The sequence below is a fragment of the Bos grunniens genome, chromosome 26 (assembly GCF_055505025.1).
Source record: "Bos grunniens cultivar Pamir isolate PY7600 chromosome 26, Bosgru_T2T1.0, whole genome shotgun sequence".
In the NCBI taxonomy this organism is placed as follows: Eukaryota; Metazoa; Chordata; class Mammalia; order Artiodactyla; family Bovidae; genus Bos; species Bos grunniens.
In genome coordinates this window covers 24691778-24718406 of record NC_141190.1, presented here as the reverse complement: position 1 = coordinate 24718406, position 26629 = coordinate 24691778, and the positions used below count along the sequence as shown (strand labels likewise).

Here is a 26629-nt window from a genome sequence, read left to right as displayed (position 1 = left end):
TCCTGCTAAAGGGTGTCAAGAACCAGCCCCCCACCCCAGTTCCCACTTCTTCCTCTCCCCCAGACCCGGCTCCCAGTAATGCCGCTTCCTCCCCCCAGGTCCTGATGTGCGTAGCTTCATCGTTGGCCCCCCGGGTCCCCCTGGGCCCCAGGGGCCCCCCGGGGACACCCGCCTGGTGTCCACGGACAGCTCCTACAGCCGGAGTGGCAGCTCCTCCTCTTTCAGTAGGGACACCTCCTACAGCTCCTCCATGGGCATAGGAGGAGCCAGTGGAGGCTCCCTGGGCGAAGCGGGAGCCTTTGGCATGGACATGGGCCAAGGCTACGGGGCCGCAGCCGAAAGTGGCATGTATGGCGGCAATGGCAGATTCGGGACCGGCTTTGCCGGAGGTCTGGATTACAACGAGCTGGCTGTTCGGGTGTCGGAGAGCTTGCAGCGTAAGTCGGGCCATGAAGCCTCAGGGCTGTGGGGTTGGGAGCATGAGAGCACCTCCACGCTGAGGAGGACAGCGGTCCTGGCATCAGATGGGCCGGGACTGAAGACGAGCTTAGTTCAAGTGGCCCAGTCAGCACTGCAACCTGTGCTGCAGGGAGCAGAGAAGCTGGGGTTCCTTTGTTTCCCCTTCTTACTTGTGCTTCTCAGAAGTGTCTATGACTGTGGAGGGGGGCTGAGGGAAGGTTGGTGGCTAAGCCCTTTCCCCTTGTGGCTTACCAATACAACAATGTATAGTAAAAGGCCTGCAATATAAGCCCTTGGAGGTGGAGACCTGCTCACCAACACCGGAGACAAAAGAAGTTGCAGGGCTCCTTCCTCGCTGCTGCATAAGAGTCAAAACTGTACTGGGAGTTAGTCAGAGGGCCCTGCGCTCCCACCTTGAAGAGGGGGCCGGTGACCCCTACTCCCTGTGCCCACCACACTCTGTGTTTCACAGGTCAGGGGCTGCTCCAAGGGATGGCCTACACGGTGCAGGGCCCCCCAGGCCGGCCTGGGCCCCAGGGGCCCCCTGGCATCAGCAAGATCTTCTCCGCCTACAGCAATGTGACTGAGGACCTCATGGACTTTTTCCGAAGTAAGGGCAGCCCCCATTTACCTTCCCCAGACTTACCTTGCTGCACAGTCTCACGAACCAGAGTCCCGAAAAACCTCATTAACACTTGAGATGCTAAAAAGCTGATAAATTCTAAACTTGGTTTTCCTCTTACAAGTCCAAACTCTACCATTATCGACAAATCACTTTACTTGCCAAGCACCAGGGTGATCTCTAGTCTAAGGCCCGCTTCTCCCCCTTGCAGCTTATGGAGCCATCCCAGGACCCCCTGGGCAGAAGGGAGAGATGGGCATCCCTGGACCCAAAGGTAAGTGGTGGCTGAAACAGCCACCTGTGGAACGACCACCCCTGTGGGAAGCAGCTCCCTTGCCAGAGCCATGGGGGAGTGCGTGCAGCTCCTCCTGTGGGGAGGAGCCCTGTACTGTGTCCCCACTTAGCCGTGCCCTCCTGTCCTCCTAGGTGAGAGGGGCCCTGCTGGGCCACCAGGTCCTCGAGGGCACAAGGGAGAAAAAGGAGACAAAGGTAAGGCTCACGACTATGGTGTGGGTTTCTGGAGGCCTGGGAGACAGGCGGCATGTGCCACAGCAAGCTTGAAAATCTTAGGCAAATGCCACTTACTACAAGGAGACACTGCCAACAATGTCAATTGTGTAACAATCAAGTGAACCACCAGGGGGAAAGGAAGGAGAGTGTCAGTGCAAGGAGGAGAGGGAAAACCAGGCTGGTAATGAAATGGGGTAATCCATTTAAATCAGACAGTCTTACAGAGGAGTTCATCTTTCAAGCCAGTTTTGCAGTGGTCACACTTGCTGTGATTACCCAAGAGAAAGTCCCCAGAGACTGCAAGGCATTTCCTAACTTCCTGTTCACTGGCCCACTTCTAGGTGACCAATTCTACATTGGGCGGAGGAGGAGAAGCATTGCCGTCAAGCCATAAGCAACCCATGGTGGAACAGCCCCCTGGACCAGTTCTTGCAGTGGCTTATGGCACTTAGGTCAAGACTTCTCCAGAGGGTAAAAGCTGGAGGCTCACTGTCTTACTGACACAGCAAATAGTCAACTAGAACCCTTATCTTAGTCTGGGACAATGTGTATGTCTGCAGAATTCAGTCCAAGATACACAGTCTGAGACAGCTTCACAGGGTGGACTCGGGAGTGGCCACGTGCGGTGTTGTAGGATGAGGCCGGTCTCCCTGCTGTCCAGGCCCGAGCGCCTTGGCTTCTTTTAACACCAGCCTAGGAAAGCCAGATACATAAAAGCTGTTTCAGGAGCCCTTGAGCTTTTCCTTAAAAACAAGCCCAGAAACTGGAAGACGGGATTGGGGTACCACTCGAGGAGGCTGTTTTGGTTAACGCTGCAGGGCTGTGCTCCCAGCTCCTCTCTCTCCTCTTTACCCTGCATTCTCTAGTCGTAACAAACAGAATCAGCTGGTTGAGAAGAAACTCTCGCAACTGAAAAAATTAAGAAATCTACTTCCCTTGAAGGTGGTGACAGGGTTTCTACTAGTTCTTTCTCACTGTGTATCACGTTTCCACTTACTTAGGAAGTCTGTTTGATTGCAGCTACGCTGTCCCGTAGGTCCACACTAGAGCTGATAGTATGTTACCCTGAACCAGGCTGTGGCAGACAGGACGAGAAGGGCAAGGGGCAAAGAGGAAAGAAGGGGAGGGGAGGGAGAGCAGCCTGCCTGCCGGGGAAGCCAGCACCCCTGCTCTGCACCTAGGAAACGCGTGGGGGACTGGGTGCAGTTGATTTGAAAGCACTTTTCAATGTCTATAAACATTTACGTGGTCTGTTAGATGAAGAGTCATTTCGATTGCAAAATCTCCAATTAAAGGGCTTTTTTCTTTTTTAACATTATGTTTTAATGTGATCTATCTAACCAAAAAATAAATAAATAAAAGCGGGGCGGGGGCGGGGGGCGAAGGAAGAAAGGAAAGGAGGCAAAGAAGGAAAAGAAAATAGTTTTTGGTTTATTAAGTTTGACGTTTTACTAATGAAAACTTACTATGCATAATGAATGACTGCATCGTGCCTTTTTCATATTTTAGTTTTACCTAGAGGCTTGACTCAATTTGTCTTTGTAATAGTAGCCTTAGCTCAAGTATTCATATCCCCGTTAATGATTCTTATCTTGATTAACCAAACTTTTGAGTTTTGTCCTAGTTGAGACTTACCCATCCAAGCTATCCAAAGTCTTCACAGAATCTGACACCCAAGAGAAATAGGGTAAAAGCCCCAAACTGCTAACTTCTCTGAATAGAACCCAGATATGAGATATGTCCTCAGCTGGATGGAAGTGGGTCTTAGCCTCTTTTGTTTCATTAAAAAAAAAAAAAAACAAGTCAAGCATGAGTTCTGCAGTATGCAATGCTCCTGGATTAGATAGTGACACATGGTGGCTCCCTCCGGCCAAGCTGACTACTCGCCAGATGATGCTGCCTAATGTCTACTGATGCTCACAGAACATATTAGTGATGAAAAAAAACAGGTTATTTTTAGCAGAAATGAGTCATGTGGTTTGTGAAATGTTTGAGAAAAATAATCTATTTCAAGGGAAAAAAAGGACATTAAAAGAGAGGTATATATACACACATATGTTGATGGAAATATTTTAAGCACCACTCAAAGGAGGGGTTTGCTTGACAAAAGCCACTCCCTCCAAGTTAGCAGTGAAAAGGACACTTGTGTGTGGTGAGTAGACACTCTGGAACAATGGTACCTCTGATTGTCCCGGTCAGACGATCTGGAGAACTGCAAGCTTTAAAATACAGCTAGGATTTTTAAAACTGCTACAGAACATTCTCACGCAGGACAATCTAGTTTCAAAGAGTCTCAATAAAAGACTGCTTCCCAAAGTAGATTAAGAAATAACTTTATTTTTCATTTGTCAATCCCATGATTGAAAAGACATGTTGCTCCCAAACAGACAAGAGGCATTTTCTGAAACAAATTCTTTCTGAAAAATGTAGCTTGTGGAGTTATTACACTGCAAATCAGAGAAGGATCACAAAAAGCTACAGCCAACATTTAACACTGGTATAACACTCTACCCCAAGCTGAGCAGCAGAAGTTTTAAAGCTGTATCAAAACCATGTCAGCCATAGGCTACTAACAAGAGTGGCATTAACTGTTGTGCCTTCAACTTAAGAAAAGCACTGAAAACATCCCATTTCCTATAAAAGATCATTTCCCAGAAAAGAATGGATTTATTCAATCAGAAGCCTATTAGAACTGGAACTAAAGAGCTCTCCTCCTCCACCTCAGTTGTACATTTTCCTTCAGTCAACAGTATCTCTAGCAAATCATTTGACAGATTTGGCTTCTCAGAAGAGTCTTTGTCATTTCAGCACAGTGTGGAATGGGGAAAACTGTAGTTACAAGGGAACTAGGAGAGTACAAAAGGACAGTCACTTCTGAAACTCACTGACGCTCAAGAAGTCAGAGGCCCTCTGTGACAGTGAGTCTCATGTGCCTGAGAGCTTTGTGCTTGAGGAGACACTCCTTAGAGGTAGCTCTGGTTCTAGTTTATATTTAATTACAATTTGCTGTATCCTGTCACAGGGAAGTGTTAACATTTTCAGCAAGGTATAAGCACTCCAAATTTCCTCTTTACCCACCCTATAGCTTCCTCACAGAAAAGGGTAAGAAAAAGCTTAACTGACTCCATAGAGTTATAGCAGCTAATTCAGCAATTCGCACCTAACCATGGATTGACAGGACTAGGAAAGGCAACCTGGTGCAACGAGCTGCATGAGCTAGGCCTGCGGAAGTGTGGTGGCCAGCGTGTCCACAGCACGCAGGGACGGGGCGAGGCCGAGTAACTACGGGGCACGGATGGAGAACTGCTTTTACGCATTTCCTAGCACATTCTGTCACAGCAACAAAACCACCAAATCAGGTATGGATTTGACTGTATTCTTCAACTGCAAAGGTGTCTTTGCCCCCCCCAACCTCCTATGTACACTTCATGGAAGAGAGAAAGACCACTCTTCTGTATGTGAATACAGGGCCTAGCAGGAAGGGGGCAGGGATGGGCACAAACAGCACGGTCTATAACAAAACACTTTTTGCAAAGATTTATGTAACTCTAAGTATTAAAATGAAGGTTTTACCTCTACATATGTATCATTCTGTAGTCCTGCTCCCACATGAATATGGTCTGGTCATATTTGAAAGAGAACTCGAGTGTGAACAAGGAATCCAAAGGGTAATTTTACAGAGATGCAAGAGCTGCTAATAAACTTACCAGAGGGTCCATCCTTCTACTCTGAGCCTCTTTCCTTTATTCAATTCTCTGAATGTCAAGTTGAAAGGAATAAAAAGAACCAAATATTCAGACCAAATTAACTATGGGCCATAAGCCATTCATCACATAGGATATCACTTAAATGATACTGAAAAAATGTCTACTGCCTAAAGTATTCATTTTTAAAAAGTCAATATACTGAAAATCTCAAAGGAGGAAGTGGTAGGAGAACCTTCTTCCTCTCCTTCAAATAAATCATTAAATACACTGGGTAACATTATACTGTCATTTCTATCATAACAATATAAACAATTTCCATCATCCTGAACATTATAAAGATATATATATATATATATATTTTAAAAGGCTTTCAAAACATTTTTCAGTCCAGCATTTGAGAATAAAGCGTTCAAAGTTTTGTATACAGTAACACATTCATGTGATAAGTGTATGAATTTACAACCATACATAATATATATATGTATATATATTTATATAAAAAACAAACTTGGGCAGAAGTTAAGGCTACCTACAAAGTTGTCCAAGTAAATTATGCTTGTCAAAACAATTACAAAATTAAAATCACATGCATTTTTAAATCATCTATAAACCACTGACAAAATAAGGTTCAGCATTCAAAGTTTTCAAATTAACTGTAAGAAAGTGCTACAGATATTTACATTTTCTTAACATGAATCAGTGTTCCCACAAAGTTTCATTTGCATTTTTCACCAGCCTCAACTGTAACATAACTAAAAACTGACATTTCTACAATTTGGTACCTAGCACTCATTAATAGGCTGCAAACGGCAGGCAGCAAGCTTCATCTACAAATGTGCTGTCTCACAACCTCAAAATATGGTTTGTAATACTGTTTGACCTGACACGTGCTTGAAAATCTAACCCTCAAGAGGACTAGAGTGAACATTTCATTAATAATTACACATATCAAGCAGCCACAGAATAAAGGTTTTAGGACTTTCCCACTCAAATCATGTAAATAATTTAAACATGGAAAAAACAAAACCAAAATATGAATGACTTTATCTCAAAACAATAAAAAGTCATTTCTGATATTTGCCTAAATATTTTATTTAAATTCTTCCTTCAAAATTACTCTGAACAAATGCCTCTTTTGAGATTAATTTCAGAAAAATATATTCATAAATATAACTCAGAGCCTGCCGGCCTATGACAGAATTTTAAACAGAAGTTGCTAAGATGGGAGAAGCCATTTAACCAGCTCATGTATTACTTTAGGAAATAAGCTGAGATAGCTAAATCTATCTTTTTTTAATTTGGTGAGTTTTATATTTTCAATTTGGACATCTAAAAGCTACCTTTTATTTTTTCATCTTTCCAACTTATACTTTAGGATGAAAACTTCTATCAAATGGTAATACGAGCAAGATTTAAAAAACAATAATGCTTAATGCTAAGGGTGTTTTGTCCCTGTTGAATCAAAAGGAGGAAATGCTATTTTAGACTGAATTGAAATTTAGTGTTTTAGGCACTATTTTATATAATAAAGCTAGCACCCTTAATTATTAGTTTATGTCTAAACAAGTAATTATTTTAGACAAATTACTGAAATAATTTTTCTCTTTTAAAAGAGTCCGATGCTAACATTTAAAGAGATTTATTTACTGAATCAATATCATATTTTGAGCCACTCAAAATTTTTTCATGAGAGCTACTTCACCAAAAAATTATTCCAATTCTCCACAGTGTAGAGAGCTTCAATTATAGATTTTAGACATCACTGAGAAGTTGTCATGTAAAAAGATATTTACTAATACTTAAATGACGTAACAGTTTTCTTTAAATAACTTTCAGGTAACAGTATCTAAATAACACGATTTTTAAGAGCATATGCAAAAATCACCTTAGGGAATTACTGTGAGATGCTACTTTGCCAACATGGCCCAGCATCTGTCTTAGTTCCTTCCCCTCCATTGTTACTAAACAAGTAAAACAAACAAAAAACACCGAGAAGGTGAGGCAGGTGATTGTCTTCGTGAGCTCTCTGACAGACTACGGCTAAAGATGAAGAGAACAGAATGACGTACTTAAAAAGCCAAACCCAACCACAGCATGCTTCCCTCTGTTACGATCCAGTGGAATGCAAGCTAGGAATGGGGTAGAATTTGGAAATCCGGCTCTGTGTCGATGGGTTAAGGCATTCAGACTCCCCGGTCATTTTAAAGAACACTTCCTGTTCCTGTAGTTTCCTAGCAAACTCTTCTTCCAGTGTCTTAAAAAGGAAGGGAAAAAGAAATAATGCGCTAGTATTACAAACAGAATTTACTCTGAAACAGTCAAGATAAAATCACTTGCCCCAAAGTCTTTGTATGTTATCCTAACGAAGAAGACACTGTTCAACACTAGGACCACAGGCTGCGCAGCTCTGGGTTCAAGTCTTGGCTCAGCCACATGAAACTTCAATTACTTCTCTATATTACAGAACCATTTCATTCTTCTGCTGTGAAACAGTGATAATACCATCTACCTCACTGGGTTGTTATGTGAGGATTAAATGTGTTAATAATGTACTTAACCCATATTAGGCACTCAGCAGATGGCACCTATTATTAACTACTATCCGTCTCTTCCACATGGAACTTCAGCATTTTCTACGTTTTATTTTGATTACTGATATGCATGTCTTCTCTTCTACACTGAACCACAGATTAAAGATAAGACCTAAGGCAGATTCATCTTTACATACAGTATGGAACAACTATATTAAGTACTTGCTAAGTACCTGAGGTAATCAGTTACTTTATGGACAAAGTGACTCAGGAGAAGTCCTGCTGCAGAAAACAAAGTACAGGAAAAGACAGAAGGACACAGGCAAGTTTCTCAGAGGAAGACTGTGAGCTTGGTTTCAATGGACAGATAAGAATTTGACAGACAGGATGGGGAAGACACCCCAGGGAGAGTGAGCTGACACAATGCAGAGGCAGGAAGTTGGAGCTGCTGTGAGTAATGGTGATCACACCCAGCACTGGACCAGAAACTGGGAACAAGGTGGCGAGCGGGAGGTAAGTCAGGAGGGCTGACGTGGCCAAAGTGTGGCACCGTGAAGGCGTCAAAGTCCAAGTGAGGTGTTTACATTCTGTTCTGATGAAACTAAAGATTTACCAGTACCACTATGACAGCATCAGAGATGCTCCTGAGGATAAACACTGGTGACGGGAGCCAAGGACGAAGAGAGGAAAGGGAACAAGAGACCAGATGGGCCTTTAGGACATTACTAACAATTTTAAGAAGGAAGACAGCAAAGGGAAAGAAAGATTATGAAATGAGAGTCCAAATTATTTGTTATCTGCCTGAATGTGGGGTCTGATGGAAATGAAAGATAATTCAGGTTTCTAGCCTAGATGTCAGTTAAGAGGACAGGAATATTGGGAAGAACACCCGATGGTGGGTAGGACTGGAGAGAGGGGAAAGGTGAGATGGAGACGAATGAAAAGGGTTACTGAGTTTAGTTTTACCTCCACTGAGTTTACAATCTTTAGTCAACACTGAATAACATTCAACAGGCATGTATTGATCATTTACAATGTGCAGGAACTGTTCCAGGAGCTGGGTATGTAAGAGTGAACAGAGATACGATGCCCCTGCCCTCAAGGAGCTCACATTCTGGTGAGAGAAGACAAACAATAAAGAAATGTGTCTGGTGGTGATAAATATTATGAAGAGAAACAAAGAAAGGTGAGGGGACAGAGGAGTGTTCAAGGTGGGCATTGAAGCTATTTTATACAGTCATCTAAAAAAGAAACCTCTGATGAGATGATAATGGAACAGAAGGAATAAAATGAGGAGGAATGGAACATTCAGATGGGACATGGGAACTGAGAGCGTGAACCAATAATAAAAACAATAAAATTACAGCAATAACAAACACTCACTGATCCTGACCAAATCTTAAGTGCTGTAAAGAACTGACAAGGACTGTACACACAGCTTCTGTTTACTGTCTTAACAAGGCCAATCAGGGAGGCAGTAACATCCTCATTCTACACACGAGGAAAACGGGGCTCAGAGGTGTTAAGAGAAAAAATTAACCAGTGTCAGCATTGAGACTCGAACCCAGACTTGCATCACTTTAGAATCTGTATTCTATACAAGTTGTGGAATTGTCCTTAAATATGCCACAGCTGAAGCCAGGACAATCTGTAAGATCATCATGCAAAGAGCAGAGGTAAGAATGCAAAATGGGAAATGTCCACCTTTCAGGTGACTGGATGACATAGAAAAGTGATTAAAAAAAAAAAAAGGCACAGAGAAAGAAGAGACTATGTCACAAACTTCAGGTGAGACGAGACTTTTAAGAATAACAGGTGGATAATGCCACCGGACTGTAACCACTGTCAACCAGTTCAACTGGGGAGGAATTCAAAGCAACAGTTAGAGTGAAAGGAGGAACTGGAGAAGGGAATTCTCGCTTTCATCCCATGTGTACCCTTTGAATTCAGAAACACATCAATGTACCACCTATTCAAAAACATAACAATAAACAAAATTCAAGTTTAAAAGCCACACTATCAGCTCACTTGGTCAGTTCTAGAAAGTTTTATCAGCACATGGTAGGAACTAAATATTATTTCCTTGATTAACTGACTGGATGAATGGAAGAAAGGAATGGTTGAAATGTGTAGCAGGCAGGAAGCCCAAGAGAAAATAAAGGTTTACGTTTGAAAACTGAGAGAGAGAATCATATAAGGAATAGAAAAGACAGAGTTCAAATGGTTGACCAGCTGGGCCAGGCTAGCAGGGAGTCAAGTGCACATAAGGAAGACGGCTGGCTGGTTGTGGGGTAGGAAGCCTTTCTTACTTTCCTAGACTGTCAATGAACACAGCACGTAAGAGCCTTATAATCTGGCTCCAGTTCATCCATCCAGACTAAGCTGTCATCCCTTCCTTCTCTCCCTCCCTAATGCCTACACACAGGCACACACTGCCTCTCACCCTACCATGACAGGGAGCCACATGTGATTCCTGTACACATCATTTTCACTCTTTCTCTTCTCTGTACTTAAATTGCCCCATCCCACTCCAATCTGTCTGTCCTTCCAGCAAGCTCTTACTCATCCATCAGGCCTCATTTGGCTCACAAGGCATCTCCTCTCTCACGCCTCCTGCCTTCCCCGGGCAGACTGAAGTACTCCTCCTCCATTGCTGGCACACTGTGCTACTCTACTCTGTACCGTGTACTTACCTCCTTCAGAGAAACGCTCCTACTCATCTGCAGCTGCTCGTCAACTAGATTCTGAACCTTTGAGACTTGGACTCCTCATCTCTGTGTCTCTCGTCCCTGACACATATTAGGTAAAGAGCCAACAGCTAGGAGGACGAATGCAAGTGTATTTTAATTAAAGCTTTTAAAATTACCTTTTTCCTAGGTCTCAATTTCTCTCTCCATTCCTTTAATTCTTGGCTGTGTTCCTCATCTAACTCCTTTAGTTTCTGAGTCTCATGTTCAACCAAGAGGTGACATTTTTCATTCTGAAAAGAAAGTTTGAATTAAAAAAATTTCAGATGACATTAGCAATTTTTCACAAATACAATTATCTTCCAAAATAAAAATATATATATATTCATCAAACATAAAGCTACTACTGAGGTTGAAATTCTCTTCTAACAACCAAGGACCAAGAATTATGAAATGAGTCATAGTTTCACTTTTGCACATTTAGAGGCTAGATCTGTTACTTACCATATAAAAAGAACTTGACTGGAAAGAACTAGTTTGATCCTGATTTCCCATTCTAAGGTTTACTCACAAAACTGACACTTCAGAGGGCACCTTGCAAGCATTTTATCCAATGGTACCAGAACACGGGATTAGAAACTATTTTCTGCTCTAGAAAATTAAGCAAGTATATACGATATCCACAATGTATATATACTACTCTGAAATTGTAAACATTTTAGAAATTATATATCAGGAGAAAATTTCTCATATATTGATCACTGTTTTCAAAAACCTTGAAGAAAATGAACTATTTATACTGAAATAAAAAGAATTTTAAAATTCAGAACAAAACAGCCTACATTATTTTCAAAACTTTGTTCATCTTCTTTGCAAAATACACTACAAATTCTCAATAGTACTTTTGAAAGATGCAACTTCTTATATCATAAATTAGCTTCATGTTTATACTAATCATGGCTGTAGGAAATCTCAACAGGTGCCCCTGATACTAAACTGATCTTCCTTTGGGTCTACAGAGGAAAGAAAACCTTTACGTTCTGGGATCTTCTCAAGCCATGTGCAGCTTACTGTGAGTACCTATCACTTCCTTAAAGCCAGCCACCGGTGCTGCTGGTGCTGCCTCTACCACCAGCTCTGCCTTCTGGCTTCTGGAGCTGACCTGCAGTTGATGCAGCTCGCGGACGTTGGCTTCACACTGCAGCTGAAGATCCCGCATTTGATTTTCATGTTTTTGATGCTGAGCCATTCTCTCATTCTTCTGCCTCTTTTCTTCCTGAGAAGCAAACTATAAAAAAGAAAAACAAGATAAATATGGTTAATAGGCAATGTAATTTCTGCATCTTCCAAAAGTGTAATTAAGGAATTTAACAAAGCTTAAAGTACAATAAACTAAAGCTACAAGTAATAATACGCTAGGACTCAAAGCTGGAGTCTACATCATGGCTTTGGTTGGGGTAGGGAGGTGGGGAGAGATTTCTGATTCAAACCTTGTTTCTCCTATCTGCTTAGTGACCTCAGTTAATTTGTGTGTGGGAACTGTGACTACAGAAGTACAGTGAGGCCGTATGTTTGACTGTAAAGCTGGTCAAATCACCTTATTCCCAGGGTCGGTCTTGGGATCAACCTGGATCTTGTGCGGGGCCTGGGAGACAGCAGCTCTCTGTGGCCAGCACTGGAGGAGAGGGAGCTAGGACACACCGTGTGTGTACGGAGCCATGGTGAACATCAACAACCCCAAAGTGGCCCCAATGTTTACAACACAATTATGTGGTCCTTCTAAAGACCATCCAAAACTTCTACACCTAAAAAAAGAAGAGAGTAATCTGCTTATTTACTTGTTTAATTTTGTCACGGTCCTGATCTGGCGTTGCTGTTGAGTTAATTCTCAAACTCTTCTTAAACATGGCCATTCGAGTCTTGGCTTCGCTACGCTGAATCTTAGGCAGTCTTGCTCTTTCTTGAGTCTGTCTGTTTTTCAATTCCTCAATAAGTCGTTGATTGTAACGCTGCATTTGTTCTGTTTCCTAAGAAAGTTTCAGAATCCAGTGATATTGAGATAATTTAATACCCAGTACCCACAAGTATGCTCAAACATGTCATTTTGCTGTTGTTCCCCAAATTATTCTCTCCCTTGTTACATTCTGATCAGTAAACCATTAGGACAAAAAAAAAAAAAAAAAAAGAAAGAAAGAAATTTATAAGAAAAATAAAGCTAATAGTAATAAGAGTCTTATGTTAACTCTCTTATACTAAATACAGGGAGTCCACATTTTTAAGATATCTGAATTAAAAAGAAGCCAAAATAGCTACCTTTGAGAGACAAGATGAAGACTATAATGTGTAACAGGTCTTTAAGCACTGTTTATTAGTTACCTTTCTTGGAATTTGTAGAAAAGAAGTTTGCAATAATGATCAACATATATTAATTACTCCAGATTTCATCAAATAAATTTTAGGACAAAAGAAAGGATACTTAAAACTTAATTCTGTAAAAAATATAAGTTTCAAAAATAAACAGCTCTGCAAACTTTAAAATGAACAAAAAAGTGAACAAATTTCTTTTCATTAACCTTCTCATGGCGCTTAAGTAGCTGGTGTCTTTGCATAAAATACTGATCTTTAAGTTGCTGTTTGAGCAGCTGGTGTTTTTCTTGTAAGTGTCGTTCTTCAAGCTCCCAAATCGCAGCTTCTCGAGCTGGAAGGAGAAGGTAATTTTCAAAATGTCACTTTGCTCTTTTCACGAATGTACTCTGGTCCTTGTTTTAATATTTACATAAAAGTGTTCTAATACACTAATTAATACACACAAGACATTCTGAGCTATAAAAGAAATATTACCAATGTAAAGATAATATCCATTACCACTTTCCATTCTGTTCTAATGTCCTGTAAACAAAGAATGCCCCACTCCCAACACTAAAATTCCATTTAATCATCTCAGTGAGAAAGAAAAAATACCCAAGGTATTTGTTCGAGGAAATAAGTGCTTAAAATTCCATTCTATCATGTAGCCAATTAAGTATACCATTACAGGGTATAAGGAACACCTAAAATTACTTAGGTGTATTTCTAGCATCACCTGGACAAAAAGATGTTTTAGGGATTATATGTTTACTTCACTTCTATTGTTCACTTTTATTGCCATAAAGGAATTCTATGTCCTGCAGTAGTTCTGAATTTTATAAAGTATATTCCTCTTATTTACCTTTTTATCTTTCCCTCTACCACTCTAGCAAAAGAAAGCATTCAAATAATTTCCAAGCATATCTCTGCAATGTTTCAAGACATATTATGTATATACATATGCCACATATTTCATATACCTCTCATGAGCTGCTGCTTGTTATTCAGGCACTCTCTTTCAATATTGGCTAACTCTGCCTTCTGCTGTTGGATGATCTTTTTCAGAGAGCCATCTAATTCTTGTTGTTGCTTCTGAACAAACTCTTGTTCCTAATAGACATAACCATCAGTTAGTAAGTATCTATGGAGCAAAACATCCAGTTATCTGTGTGGCTGTATGTCTCAGTGATTAACAAGATTTCTGAACCAAGTTTCTAAAGTTAACTAGATTTAAAAATTATACAGTATAGGCATAACATGTTATTTGTCACCCAACTCAAGACCAGAAAGAAAGTACTAGCATATTTAATATTGTGAACTCACTACTAAGAATAATACATACAAAAGAAGTCTATATAAACTACTCATGATTAAATGCCCAATATGCTTACATCTTTGAGAAAAAAATAAACTTACACCTTCTAAAACTGACTATTCAATCCACTAGAGTGTGGCTACAATAAAAATGAAAAAGAATGCCTTTTAGGAAGAGAGGCAATAAAGAACAAACAAGTAAAACAGGAGTTGGGAATTTTAAAGTCTGTATTTTTCTATTAACAGAGTTAGGAAGCAACACCATGGCTATACTAACAGAGAAAGACAGTGTCTGTATCTCCAGCCTGTGTGTAAGAAGAGCCATACTTTAAGGACTTAGTGAGAAATAATGCTTTGCTAGAGAAGCAGGAACTAGAAACAGGAAAGACAGCTACACTTTATAACTCTACAAACAAAATTCCTTATAATCAGAGAATTCCACCAACATGTTTGGGAGTCACTCATTCAACAAATATTTACTGAATACATACTATTTGTTCAAATGCCAAATTTATGCTTTTTTAAAAATCCCTCAATTACTGTATAAGGAAAGAAAAGGTTAAAGGGACTTATGGTTGCTATGCTAGATTATACATTTGTGGATGGAATAGGAACAATACCCATATTGAAGAAATGCAAAATTTTCAAGTAACCAATTGGATCTCTATCCCTCATTTGGCAGTTACGGTAGCTTGTGATTAATTCAAGGGATATTCTTATCAATTTGAGTGTGGGTTTAGAGCCTTAGGGTTGAAGCAGCACTTCACCTATAATCCCTTCTCTTGTATATCTAAGAGATGATAAAAACCTAAGGATTTGTTTTGGAACCATTTTTCAGCCCTTGGACAGAGTCTGGTAGCATCTGGATCACCACCAGCCTGGTCTTCAATGCAGAGTGAGCCTGGCAATGTTCCTCAAGATGCTTCTCTTACTACTGATTCTCTGGAAATGAGAATCAGGTCTCACCATCCATGACATCCTGTTAATTTGCTGTCATAAATGCTGCTGTATCATCTGCATTGTGATTTGTATTTTAGCATGAATACAAATGTATAGCAGAAAGACTAGTGAACTGTTTCTAAGAAGTACAACTGCCAGTAGAGTTTTGTATCGATTATGATCTTTTGTACTGCGGACAAGAAATGTATTTATGTGTCATTAAAAAAAGACACAATGTACATTGTCAGTTTCATAGATAAAATTAATGCTGAGCATTTATACAAAAAAAATTACAAATGCCAACTTGACTACAGTCACATAACTTTATCATAGCAAAAAAGAACAGAACTCAATGACTATTACAAAGCTAATTAGATTTATTTAATAAGACTGCAAAATCTCCATCCTATCTTATAAGCAGTTATAACAAAATAAGTTGTTCAAGCTTCTCTTTTCTTACAGTAAATATAATTTATAATAAAAATTAAACTGATTCTCTAATTTCACTATAAAATTTCTATATGTAAACTTGTTTAATAAACAATATAACCTGCAGATACATCAAAAATTTTATTTTGTTCAGTATTTTTATCATTAGTTTGCATATATAACTTAAAAAAAGTATGTGTGGACAAAAATAATTGGTCCAAATTATCATAAATATAAATATTACATTTGGACAAAGAAATCAACTGTAAAAGATTGGACAAATAAGTACCTATGTGAAAATAAAAAGGTAAATACAGTGAACCCTTCAACAACACAGGTTTGAGTTGCATGGGTCCAAATAAAGGTGGATTTTTTCACTAAATATGTCCTAAACATCATGTGGTTGGCTGACTGTGCAGATGTGGAACTGTGATGTGGAGGACCAACTGTAAAGTTGTACGTGAATGTGCGATTGCATGGAGGGTCAGCACCCCAAAACCCAAATTGTTGAAGGGTCACCTGTATAAACCAGTGCCATTAAAAAAGTGAATGTGATTTCTTGTCAATGCAATTCTTGGTTATATTATTGTATTTGTCTAAATTAAGTAAGAGTTCAGTTCAAAGAAAACCTTTTTCAAGCACTTAATAAATGCTGGGGTCTGTGCTACTTCCATGGTTACTAAAATCAATAAAAGACAGCATTCCCTTCAAGGAGCTTCCACTCTATTGGTCCCAAATTGGTTTTATCTGTCAGTCCCTATAAAGCATAGTGGGCCCCTTCCCTCAGTAACATACTTTCAGAAGTTCCAAAGTAAACCACAGAGAACTCAAAGCAAGGAATAAAAGGATCCAGAAATGAAGATTCAAAGTGAATGACAAAGAACTGCAGAAGCATGCCCTGAAGTGGCCAGTATATAAGAGGGAAAAAAAGAGCGAAGACTGTTATCTAGAAGCTGGCACAACTAGCACCATGCTTCTCCAGAAGATAAAACACAGATCAACAGGTAAGAATCAAGGCACATAAACGATGGAAATGTTTCCTCATCTTCCAAGTCTGCAAAGACATCAACTGCCGTACTGAGCTATGGGCTTGAATAATTAAGCAGAGTGTGGATGATTACACAGCCAAAATATATGCAACTGATGTTTATATTAAAGCTTAAAAATACCTAAAAGGGTCCCTTATTCATTAGGTATTCTTGATACTGATTTTCAATATGGTTAAGATTTGACTTCCATCACAGTTATCTGTCCCCTTTCTTCAACACCAATATAGTTAACTCCTATTTATTGAGCCCTTAGCAGTAGCAGCAATGTTAGTCACTCAGTTGTGTCCGACTCTTTGCGACCCCACAAACTGTAGCCCGCCTGGCTCCTCTGTCCATGGGATTCTCCAGGCAAGAATACTGGAGTGGATTGCCATTCCCTTCTCCAGAAGATCTTCCTGACCCAGGGATTAAACCTAGGTCTCCTGCATTACAGGCAGATTCTTTGCCATCTGAGCTACAGGGAAGATCAAAGTCACTCAGTCGCGCCCAACCCTTTGCGACCCCAAGGACAGTAACCTACACCAAGCTCTTCCGTCCATGGGATTTTCAAGGCAAGAGTACTGGAGTGGGTTGCCATTTCCTTCTCCAGGGAATCTTCCCAACCCAGGGATCAAACCCAGGTCTCTCACATTGTAGACAGACGCTTTACCGTCTCAGCCACCAGCGAAGTCCAAAGGGTCCCTTACATGCTAATGAATATATTTTATTATCATAAAAGAAATGAAGATTTAGTATCACTGAGCTTTCTTTAAGTTCCTAACTTCAAAAGCCGAGAATAATACATTCACAGGGGAACCTGTAATTAGAAATTACTTAGGATCTAAAAGAAAAGTGATCTTACATTCCAAAAAGACTGCACAAACTACATTCACTTTAATAAAATAACAACAGATCAATTCTATCACTAGGAGTAACAATTTCAAAATGGACATACAAATTGTAAAATGAGTGCCCTTTAAATGTACAAGTTTTAATTTTGATATGGAATTTTATTAGTCCGATAACTGTAAACGTTAAAAATACAGCTTTGGGTTCTAGGAAACTATAAGGAAGAATTATGATATGTGGGGCTATTTGGATACAGAATTTGATCATTTTAACTTAAAAGAAAAGTGTAAAATGGTAATGATCAGAAAAGTGTTTGTATTCATTAATTCCTCCCTCTCATCATAAAATAACATTTTGCTTACTCTTTTAGAAAACAATAGAATCCAATGGCTGTCAATAATAAAGATAAATAAGTAATTTCAAGAGAGGGGGAAGAAGGGGTTGAAATCAAGCTGTATTCTATCTATTCCAGTTGTGTATATCAAACATCACAAACAAAATTATAGTGTTAAATAAGCTACTCATTTCCCTATAGAAACTGTGAGAAAGAATACAGCCTGGAATTCCACACTTAATTTAAAACTACAACATGGAGAATAGCGACCCACTATTCATAATGGGACAATTTGAATAGTGAAAACTAAATGGAACTGAAATCACCACTTTTAACATGGCTTTTCTGACCATAACCATAATTAAAATATCTACATAAACATATATGCAATCAAAACGTCACTTCACACGAAGATAAAAATCTAATCACAGCATTCATTCAATTTCTCACATGTGCAAAAACACAGAAAAAACTATTGGGAAGACATTTCTTGAAAAAAGAGGAAAATCTCAGATTAAAATCTGTGGTGGAGTAGACAGAAAAAAGAACACTATAGTAGAAGTGTTCTAGTTCCAGCTCTACCACTAATCTCTTTTGCAACTTTAGGCAAATCACTTAGTCTTCTGTGCTTCAATGTCTTCATCTGTAAAATGGGTACACGCCACCTCCATATTAGGGGGTTGGCAGTGAGAATTGTGAATATTCTTCAAAGAATACTATACTATAAAGTTCATGTCGGGTTATTACTATTGACATTGTCATTTATCAATCTTCTAGATTTATAACAAATGAAACTAACAGTGAAAAGGCACATGTGAGCCAAAGAAAAGCAGGTAAAACAGAAGGCATCCTCCTGTAAGGCACGGGGGACTTACGTCCTGCATTGGGGCGTTGAAGACTGCACAAGATGACAACTGAAAAGACTGAATCATGACCTGAGCAACGCCCTGTGGATCAGAATACAACGCGCCTCCCAGGTGAGAACAGAGCTGAATGACTTTTTGTAAACGGCAAGAATAATTATACAAACGCTGAACTTCCTGAGGCCTGGAACAAGTCAGCTAACAAAAGGGCCTGTAGAATGAAGGATCTGGACTAGATCAGTGGTTTCCAACCTCTATAGTTTGTTGCTGTTGTTTTTTAAACCAGCTGAACTCCCTTTTTAAAAAATTCGTCTAAAAAATCTCAGTTTATAAAACAGATGAAAAGTGGTACTGCTCTGGAATTAGGAGTACAGAGCTCTACTGTTCTCATTTCTGAAGAATTCTCAATGTGCTTCTTCCAAACTCAACAGCTCCTAGGAGTACAGTCTGAAGACCACTGGACTAGATTATCAAATAAATTCTAGTCTCATGGCTATATGGTTATTATTCATAGTCTTTAAAAAGTTTAAAATATTAGACTTTGTAAAGTTATCTAGCATTTTCATCAAAAGCAGTAGCTAAATATAAAAACTTTTGAAATCAGTTATTTACTAAATTTGTCATTAAATTTACAGAAAGAAATTTACTACTGATTTTAGCTTTAGTCGGAAAATACAGGCTAGCATCGCAAACTATATGAAAAATCACCTACAAAGTTTTATTAAAGCATTATTAAAGCACTGGATCACCTGATTCAGTCAACACTAAATTCTTACTTTCAACTCTATAATAGAGTCTGACATACTGCCTTTTGGAATTAAACTCCATATCCCTTCACAAGGCAAAACCAAATTGTTGTTATCTGGCGTGAAATCTGAAATTATCCAAAAACAGATGTGGGGCCAAGAAGGACTTCCTCTTCAGCTATCAGTAAGACATGGCTAATGACCACTGGGCCAAGCCAGTAAGAGTTCAGACCAGGCACAGAACAGGTAGCTTAAATACGAGGCAGGATGACATGGTTCAGTGTGTGAAACGTGGAGGCAAACGTGCCGAGATGAGAATTCCAGCTCCACCATTAACCAAATGTGTGAACTTGGAGAGTCATTCACCCTCCTGTGCTTTCGTCCCCTCACCTGTAGCATGTGGGTCGTACAAGTAACTACCTCCTATGTTGTGAGGCTACACGAGTTCATACAGGTGAAATCAGTACGACCCACAGTGAACACTGCGCCTGCATTATCACCTGATGACAGAGATAACCTTGGAGATACTGCAGGTTCAGCTCTAGCCCACACAATAAAGCAAAACACATGAATTTTCCCAAATACATTAGTCATGTTTATGCTATACTGTATTCTACTAAATAAAGTATGCAATAGCACTGTCTGAAAAAAACAACATACATACCTTAATTAAAAAGTAGTTTATTGCTGGAAATGCTGACCATTACCTGACCCTTCAGTAAGTTGTAGTAGTAACATCAAAGATTTTAGATCAGAGATCACCGTAACAAATATAATAATAATAAAAAAGTTTGAAATACTGTGAGATTACCAAAAGGTAACAGAGAGACATGAAGCGAGCAAATACTGTTGGAAAAATGGTGCTGACAGACTTGCCTGATGCAGGGTTGCATTAACCTTCAATTTGTGGGGGGAAAAAAAAACCACAGTACTGCAAAACCACAAAGAAGCAAAGAACAATAAAAAGAGGTGTGCCTATAGCAATTCCCATACTAGGCCAAGACAAAATTTTGACTCACAGGAAAAAAAAAAATAATAAATTTATTTAAATAGCCTAATTTTATTAAAATTTTAAAGTTCCAAGATATTTTTCTTATTTTTCATGGTGTTAAAATAATTCCTAGTTTGAAATGATAGTGACAAGTAAATGACAGTTTCAAATATCCTGCCTTGACAAAAAACAACAAAAAAAATTTTAATGACAATGCACTGGTCATGGTCCCCAAAGGTTTCTGTTGGTTTCTATATTCCTTTCCATGAATCTATAAAATTCAAAAGGCTGGGAACCAACTTTTTAAATTATATAAAAACCCACATTAAAAAGGAAATTTAAAGCAACAAATAATAAATAATCCATGTCTCTTCTCCCTTTCATTAACATTTGTAACTACAAACTGAGCTCATTTCTCTCTTTGCCTCCAGGCTGAGTACAAACTTAATTAAAAGAAAGATGATCCCAAGTATAAAAGACCTCGTAGAGTACTGTGAGGTAATTCTAGAAAATTCTGTTGAAAATACCAATTTATCTAGTTTTGTAAAGAATTTACCCATTAACAGGTTCAGCCTTATTATAACCTAAAATCAAGTTTACTTAGGTAACAACTATTTTTGTAACTGCTAGATTCTGAATCAAAAAGAACATACTTAATATTTAAAATATGGTTTTAAGTAGCTTATATTGTTGAGTGTAACAGTAATAAATGTTTGATCTACCATTTAACATTATCATTTACCAGCTTGTGGAGTCTTATTTCCCTAACCAGGGACTGAACCCAGGCCACAGTAGTGAAAGCCCAGAATCCTAACCACCAGGCCAACAGAGGACTCCCAAATTAATGGCCTTTTAATATGCATTCTTTTTGTACGCACAAAGCTTATATACTCACCCTCTATATTTTTCTGTCCTAAAAGTCTTCTATCAAACATTGACATTACCACTTAACAATGTAAGCTTCCATCACGATTAAAATAAGAATACAGTGGATTATACATTAACATACATGTTTATTTCATCTGCAGTCAGCTTTCTAAACATTTCACTTAATTTCATATTAGCAACTTAAATGTCACCATTAGTGTGAATTTAGCACTACATAAAGAATGCCCTGGGACCCTTTGTCTGAGGAGATGTCAACATCATATAATAAGTACAGAATTTACCCTTTTAACCATGGTTTATTGAGCTGTGAGAATAATGCCGCTTTCTGTTTTTAGTAGCATTAAGCTGCTGCTGTTACCTGAGCATGCTGGCTTTGTGCAAGCTCCTCTTTCCTGCGTTTCATGAGCTCTTTTCTCAGCTCTTTGGGTGCTCTCTCCACTTCATTTATAACCTACAGTGTATAAGCATGCAGGAGGTGGGGAAAAATACTTTCTCCACAGCAAGCATTTATGTGAGCAGACAAGCTACAAGTCAGATAAAGCTGTTAAAAAGTTCCTTTCAACATGCATTAGCACAGGTGTTAGTTTGAAGAAAAAGAAATGAAAGGATAGAACATGCTTAATCATAGTGCAGAAAGGGACATTACACCATATAAAGGTTAATTAGCTGCTTAATTATCCCTACATATCATTCTCTCTTAAATTTGAAGGTGATCAGTAAAGAATTACTTGCAGCACTGATGCTGAACTAAAGGCAATAAACCCAACTGACCTTGAAAGACCATAAAATTATAAACGTATCTATTGACATTGTCTATTGACACTGTTTGATATACTGGATATAAGGAAAACTAACACCATTCATTTATAAAACTGCAACATTTCATGATTGGCTTGATAAAACCACTGAGATAATTCTAAATGAAATCCACTTAATGAGATCAAAAGAAAAACAATAGTAAGCCTTAGAATAACACAAAGGAGAAATAAATGCACACCAAGTTTTCTTTTTTTATAAAACACCATTTTATACATGGTGTGATAAAAATGAACATATTTGAAAACTTTGGGGTTAAATTAGAATAATATTCTCCTTTGCTGATAAATTAAGCCAAAATCAATTGTCAACTTTAAAATCTATAATATAAAGCCCTCAAAAAATAAGTTTAGTATGCTATGATTTATTATACCAGATAAATATATTATAAAATAAAGTGTATTTTAGAGCTCCTTCTTTTAATCACTTCAAAATCCGAGACGTGTATTCCACCTAAGAACGAATCTGTAATCCAACTATGAAAGACGGTCATGTGTGTATAAGTAGAAGCACCAAAAGCAACCAGATTCCAAATCACCACATGCCACTTACGGTCTGTGAGACAGACTGATTTTGATTTAACAAGTGTATTTACAATTTCCCATCAGTAATCTCTCATGAAACCAAATCACCATGAAAAAGAAGAGACTCCCCAAATGCAAGAAGTTTAGCAATAAGGAAAAAAATACATAATTATTTTAAATATGCATATCACGATCTCAAACACGTTTGATGGCTAAACCTCTCCTACTCTAAAACAGTAACAATAACTAGAAACATTTTTATCTCTAAAATTAAATCACATATTTACCTACAAAATTTTTAAAATTTAATCTGATATTAGAAAGCAACCTTTCAATAAAAACTATCCATCTATCCATGGTTTTAAGAAAAATTAACATTTGGTCTCAGTAAAGTCATACATCATGGTATATAAAGCAATTCTATGTGAAATAAAATAAACAGTAACAAAACAGTAATTTTTAGAAATGGAAGCCACATCAAATGGCTATATACCATTTCACTCATCTTTACCTAGAGAAATCAAAGAATGTACGATTAATATTTGATTCTATCCTTTTAAAACCAGATCCTGAAGTTCAGCAATATGATATTCCATTTTCTGCATTTCATTGTTAAAATCAATGAATCTGAGTACTGGGGACATGCAACAAAAGTGAAAATGTATTCCCTAGTTTGGTTGATGTTAGTTTGCTCCAAAACTAATAAATCTGATCATAATATTGTCCATAAAGATAAAGATAAATTCTCCTCCTACACTAAAGGAACAGAATAAATTATAAAATTATCTCTCAAAACTGCTAGTATGTAAAAGTTCTTAGTTTTATTTTAATTGGGGAAGAAAAAGACAAATTAATACAATAATAAAAATAATAATAGTAAATAATACCACAAAAACAGATTCTATGACAATATGGAACAGTTTCAGGAAAAATGAAAAAATTCATTCTTGTCAAATGACTTTACAGATATTTTCCACCTGTGATTCTTCAAAGTATCTCACACTTTGATAAACTTGGAGATATTATTTCAAATTTCAAGTTATTCAGCTTTTGTTTGGACACAGTATCTGAGAAAGGTACTCAAGATAATCAAGAAAAAATAATTTTTAAGCATGAATTAAATATTGCAAATAAATACTAAATTGAAATATTGTTGCCACCTGCAAATAGATCATAGCATGTTTTCTTGAAAAAAACATCACTATGTCAGGACTTGAATGTTGCATTAATAAAGGAGGAATGATAGGTTAAAAGGAAAATGGATTAGACTCCATTTGAAGTCTTGATTCAAGGGTTAGCTGGATATTTAATGTGTGTTTATGAACTTGAAAAGGTCATTAAAACCTTTTCTACTCCAGTTTTCTTGGCAGTAAAATTAGGTAACTTCTAGCCTTACTGCTACCCTACATGACTGCTGGGAAGACTGAAAAAAAAAAAATTAATGAGTGCCACTTAACTAACAAGTATTATTTTTTATTCCTTAAACACATGTACATTGAAAAGGGTAGTTACCCTTACCTCCTTCTTTCGGTTCTTTAACATATTCTGAAATTTGGACAACTCTTTTTCTTGTTCGCCTTTAATGCGTTTGGCTTCATCTCGTAAGCGATTTGTGTGTTCCTGTTCTAGACGTTCAATAGTCTGTTTCTGCTGTTTTTCTAGATTTTCAATCTCCTGATCATATTGTCGTTTCTTGCTCTGTAAAATGATGTAGCTCAAGATCATTTAACATTAATGCTCATATCAACTTATACTGAAAATGTTTACTAAGAGCACATATTGATAACTGGCACTTAAACTTAGTGATAAAATACGTACCCTCTGCAATACTGAACAAGTCAAATTCACTAAAATATGTTTTAAAATTTTTCAAAAAGATGAGCATTTTCATTTTTTTCTAATAAGGAAAATACTTTCTTCTATTATATAAGTATAGAATATTCAAAAATTATAGACAATCCAGAAGAATATCCAATTGCTATGAAATACTAAAGAAAAATTTCAATATTTTTCCTATATGATTTTTGATAAATCAAAGGTCATATTTGAATCTATTTTAAGAACATACCATTACTTGTCATTTTCAGACTTACTCTTCCTCATCAAAATTCTTAAAATAAACATCCTATTTCATTGAAACAAACCTTTTAGAATTATAAAGCTATTCTCTCAACAAAAGATTCCTGTTTATATAATACTTGAATAACACTGCAATGTTAGACATAGGTACTTATTTGTAAAGAGTGTTTTCTTTTAAAAAATTAAAAAGTAAAATATTTTGGAAAATATGGGGAGAGGAGAAACAGAGTTTTTGTAAGGTTCTGAAAAAACAGAATATACTGCAAAAATACTCAGTGAAAACAAAAGCTCATTATTTCCTTAGGAATTCTCAGTTAGGACCCAAAAAATGAAATCAGCAATGCCAAACTTCACACAAAACAATCCTTACCACTTAAAAAACATAAGAACTATAATCAACCATGAATCCTATAACATTTCAAATGATCCTTTTTTCTAACCTACATTAAGCTAGATGTTCAACGTAAGTTATTGAAATTTTATATCATGATAACAATTTCTTTTCCAACTTTGGACACAAAGTAAAAATTTAAAGACTCAGTGACAATTACCCTTGATAAGTCAGCACTAACTTCTCTAGCAGCTGTGAAAAGGGATGTGGAAGCTTAACGTAGTAGCCAGAGAAGTAAGCATATTCTGAAAAATTCCCCAAGAAGTTCTAATACTCAACCGATTTTGAAGACAACTATTCTAGAGCAGCTTAAAATCTTGGATTCTGAGAGGTAAAATTTTAGCAATAAAAAGTTGTCCAGCAATTGACATTTGCAAACCATCTATTAGCTTCATGATTCCAGGTTTCCACGACAGATTTTAATCAAAGAAAAACAAAGACACCCAACACACTGTAAGTCAGGCAAATGGCCAAAAACAGGAAGAAAAGAAAAACACCCAGAACACCAAAGAGACAAAGGCCAAAAACATATCACAAAGCCAGAGAAATCTAGTAACCAGAGAAGAAGTTCTAAAACCTCCCAGCAGTGATTTTTTTAAGCAGTAGATTTCTTTATGAACAAGATGGTACAAAATTCCAAGACTTTACCATCATCTCCTGCTCAAAACGTCGGAAAATTTGCTCTCGCTGTTGCTGCAGTTTGCCATTGAGCTGCTGTTGGGCTCTTTGTTCTTCTTTTTGAAGAAATCTTAATTCCCGAAGTTCCTGACGTCTGATAAAATTTAACGGTGACAACAGAAAAAGAGGAGCAAAAATTACACCATTGAAGTAATGCTTTACAAGAAAAAACTTGAAAACTAACATTTTCTTCCAATAGGAAAGTAGTAAAACAATAACTCAAAACTAGCCAAGACTACTCGTTTCTCTATTCTTCAGACTCTGCAGAGACCTGAGAAGTCACAAAACCAGCTGAAGTCACGTTGTTCCTCTACTCACCTAAGAAACCGCAACTCTTCAGTTTTGGAGTCACTATCAGTAACTATCTTTGACGTTGTTACACTTACTTCTACACCATCAACAACAAATTTGCGTGTTTTCTTCAATGTTTTCTTTTGTCTTCTTGTTTCCTGAGGAAGATTTATTTTAGTTAGGCGTTATATGGCGAATACTAGAGAAGGAAAACATATTCTTAAAAAAACAAAAACAAGAAACGGAACTAACTGCTATGAAGACTACACATACAAAGCTGAACAGAAAGCAGTAAGACATCTCTGAAACCAGTTATACCAAATACACCTCATCTGATTTTCACATGACTTTACAGATGAAATCAATCTTTTTCAAGTGAAATTATGCATTTTGATGATATGCATGTATAATTCTTATGATACCACATCACAATTAGCCACAAGTGGTAATGACCAATTCACAAAATGAGTAATTAGTACAATCTTTATATGTTAACCATCTTTTCTTCCTCTTTTTACCTTGTAGGTTCTCAGACACCTCTGTTTTTCTGTTTCAGAAACACAACACCATTAAAAATGAATTCCTGAGGCACATCCTTCAAAAGAAT

At 37.7% G+C, this 26629-nt stretch overlaps 2 protein-coding genes across 6 annotated transcripts in view; one reads left to right on the top strand and one right to left on the bottom strand.

The window, feature by feature from the left end:
- Positions 1–2904, top strand: part of COL17A1 (collagen type XVII alpha 1 chain) — a 46853-nt gene extending 43949 nt beyond the window's left edge. For all 3 annotated transcript variants that reach the window (XM_086377642.1, XM_086377640.1, XM_086377641.1), the window contains 5 exons: positions 99–437; positions 932–1069; positions 1293–1355; positions 1508–1570; positions 1933–2904. In XM_086377642.1, the coding sequence (XP_086233768.1) occupies positions 99–437; positions 932–1069; positions 1293–1355; positions 1508–1570; positions 1933–1985 (656 nt within the window). In that variant the 3' untranslated portion in view covers positions 1986–2904. The remainder of the gene's footprint in view (positions 1–98; positions 438–931; positions 1070–1292; positions 1356–1507; positions 1571–1932) is intronic.
- Positions 2905–3908: 1004 nt separating this feature from the next.
- SLK (STE20 like kinase) overlaps positions 3909–26629 on the bottom strand; it is a 62272-nt gene continuing 39551 nt past the window's right edge. For 2 of the 3 annotated variants that reach the window (XM_086377643.1, XM_086377645.1), the window contains 10 exons: positions 26050–26180; positions 25702–25825; positions 24102–24281; positions 21602–21694; positions 13843–13972; positions 13090–13214; positions 12355–12543; positions 11679–11804; positions 10696–10809; positions 3909–7552 (listed from right to left, as the gene is read on the bottom strand). In XM_086377643.1, the coding sequence (XP_086233769.1) occupies positions 7406–7552; positions 10696–10809; positions 11679–11804; positions 12355–12543; positions 13090–13214; positions 13843–13972; positions 21602–21694; positions 24102–24281; positions 25702–25825; positions 26050–26180 (1359 nt within the window). In that variant the 3' untranslated portion in view covers positions 3909–7405. The remainder of the gene's footprint in view (positions 7553–10695; positions 10810–11678; positions 11805–12354; positions 12544–13089; positions 13215–13842; positions 13973–21601; positions 21695–24101; positions 24282–25701; positions 25826–26049; positions 26181–26629) is intronic. The other variant, XM_086377644.1, reaches the window with a different exon arrangement.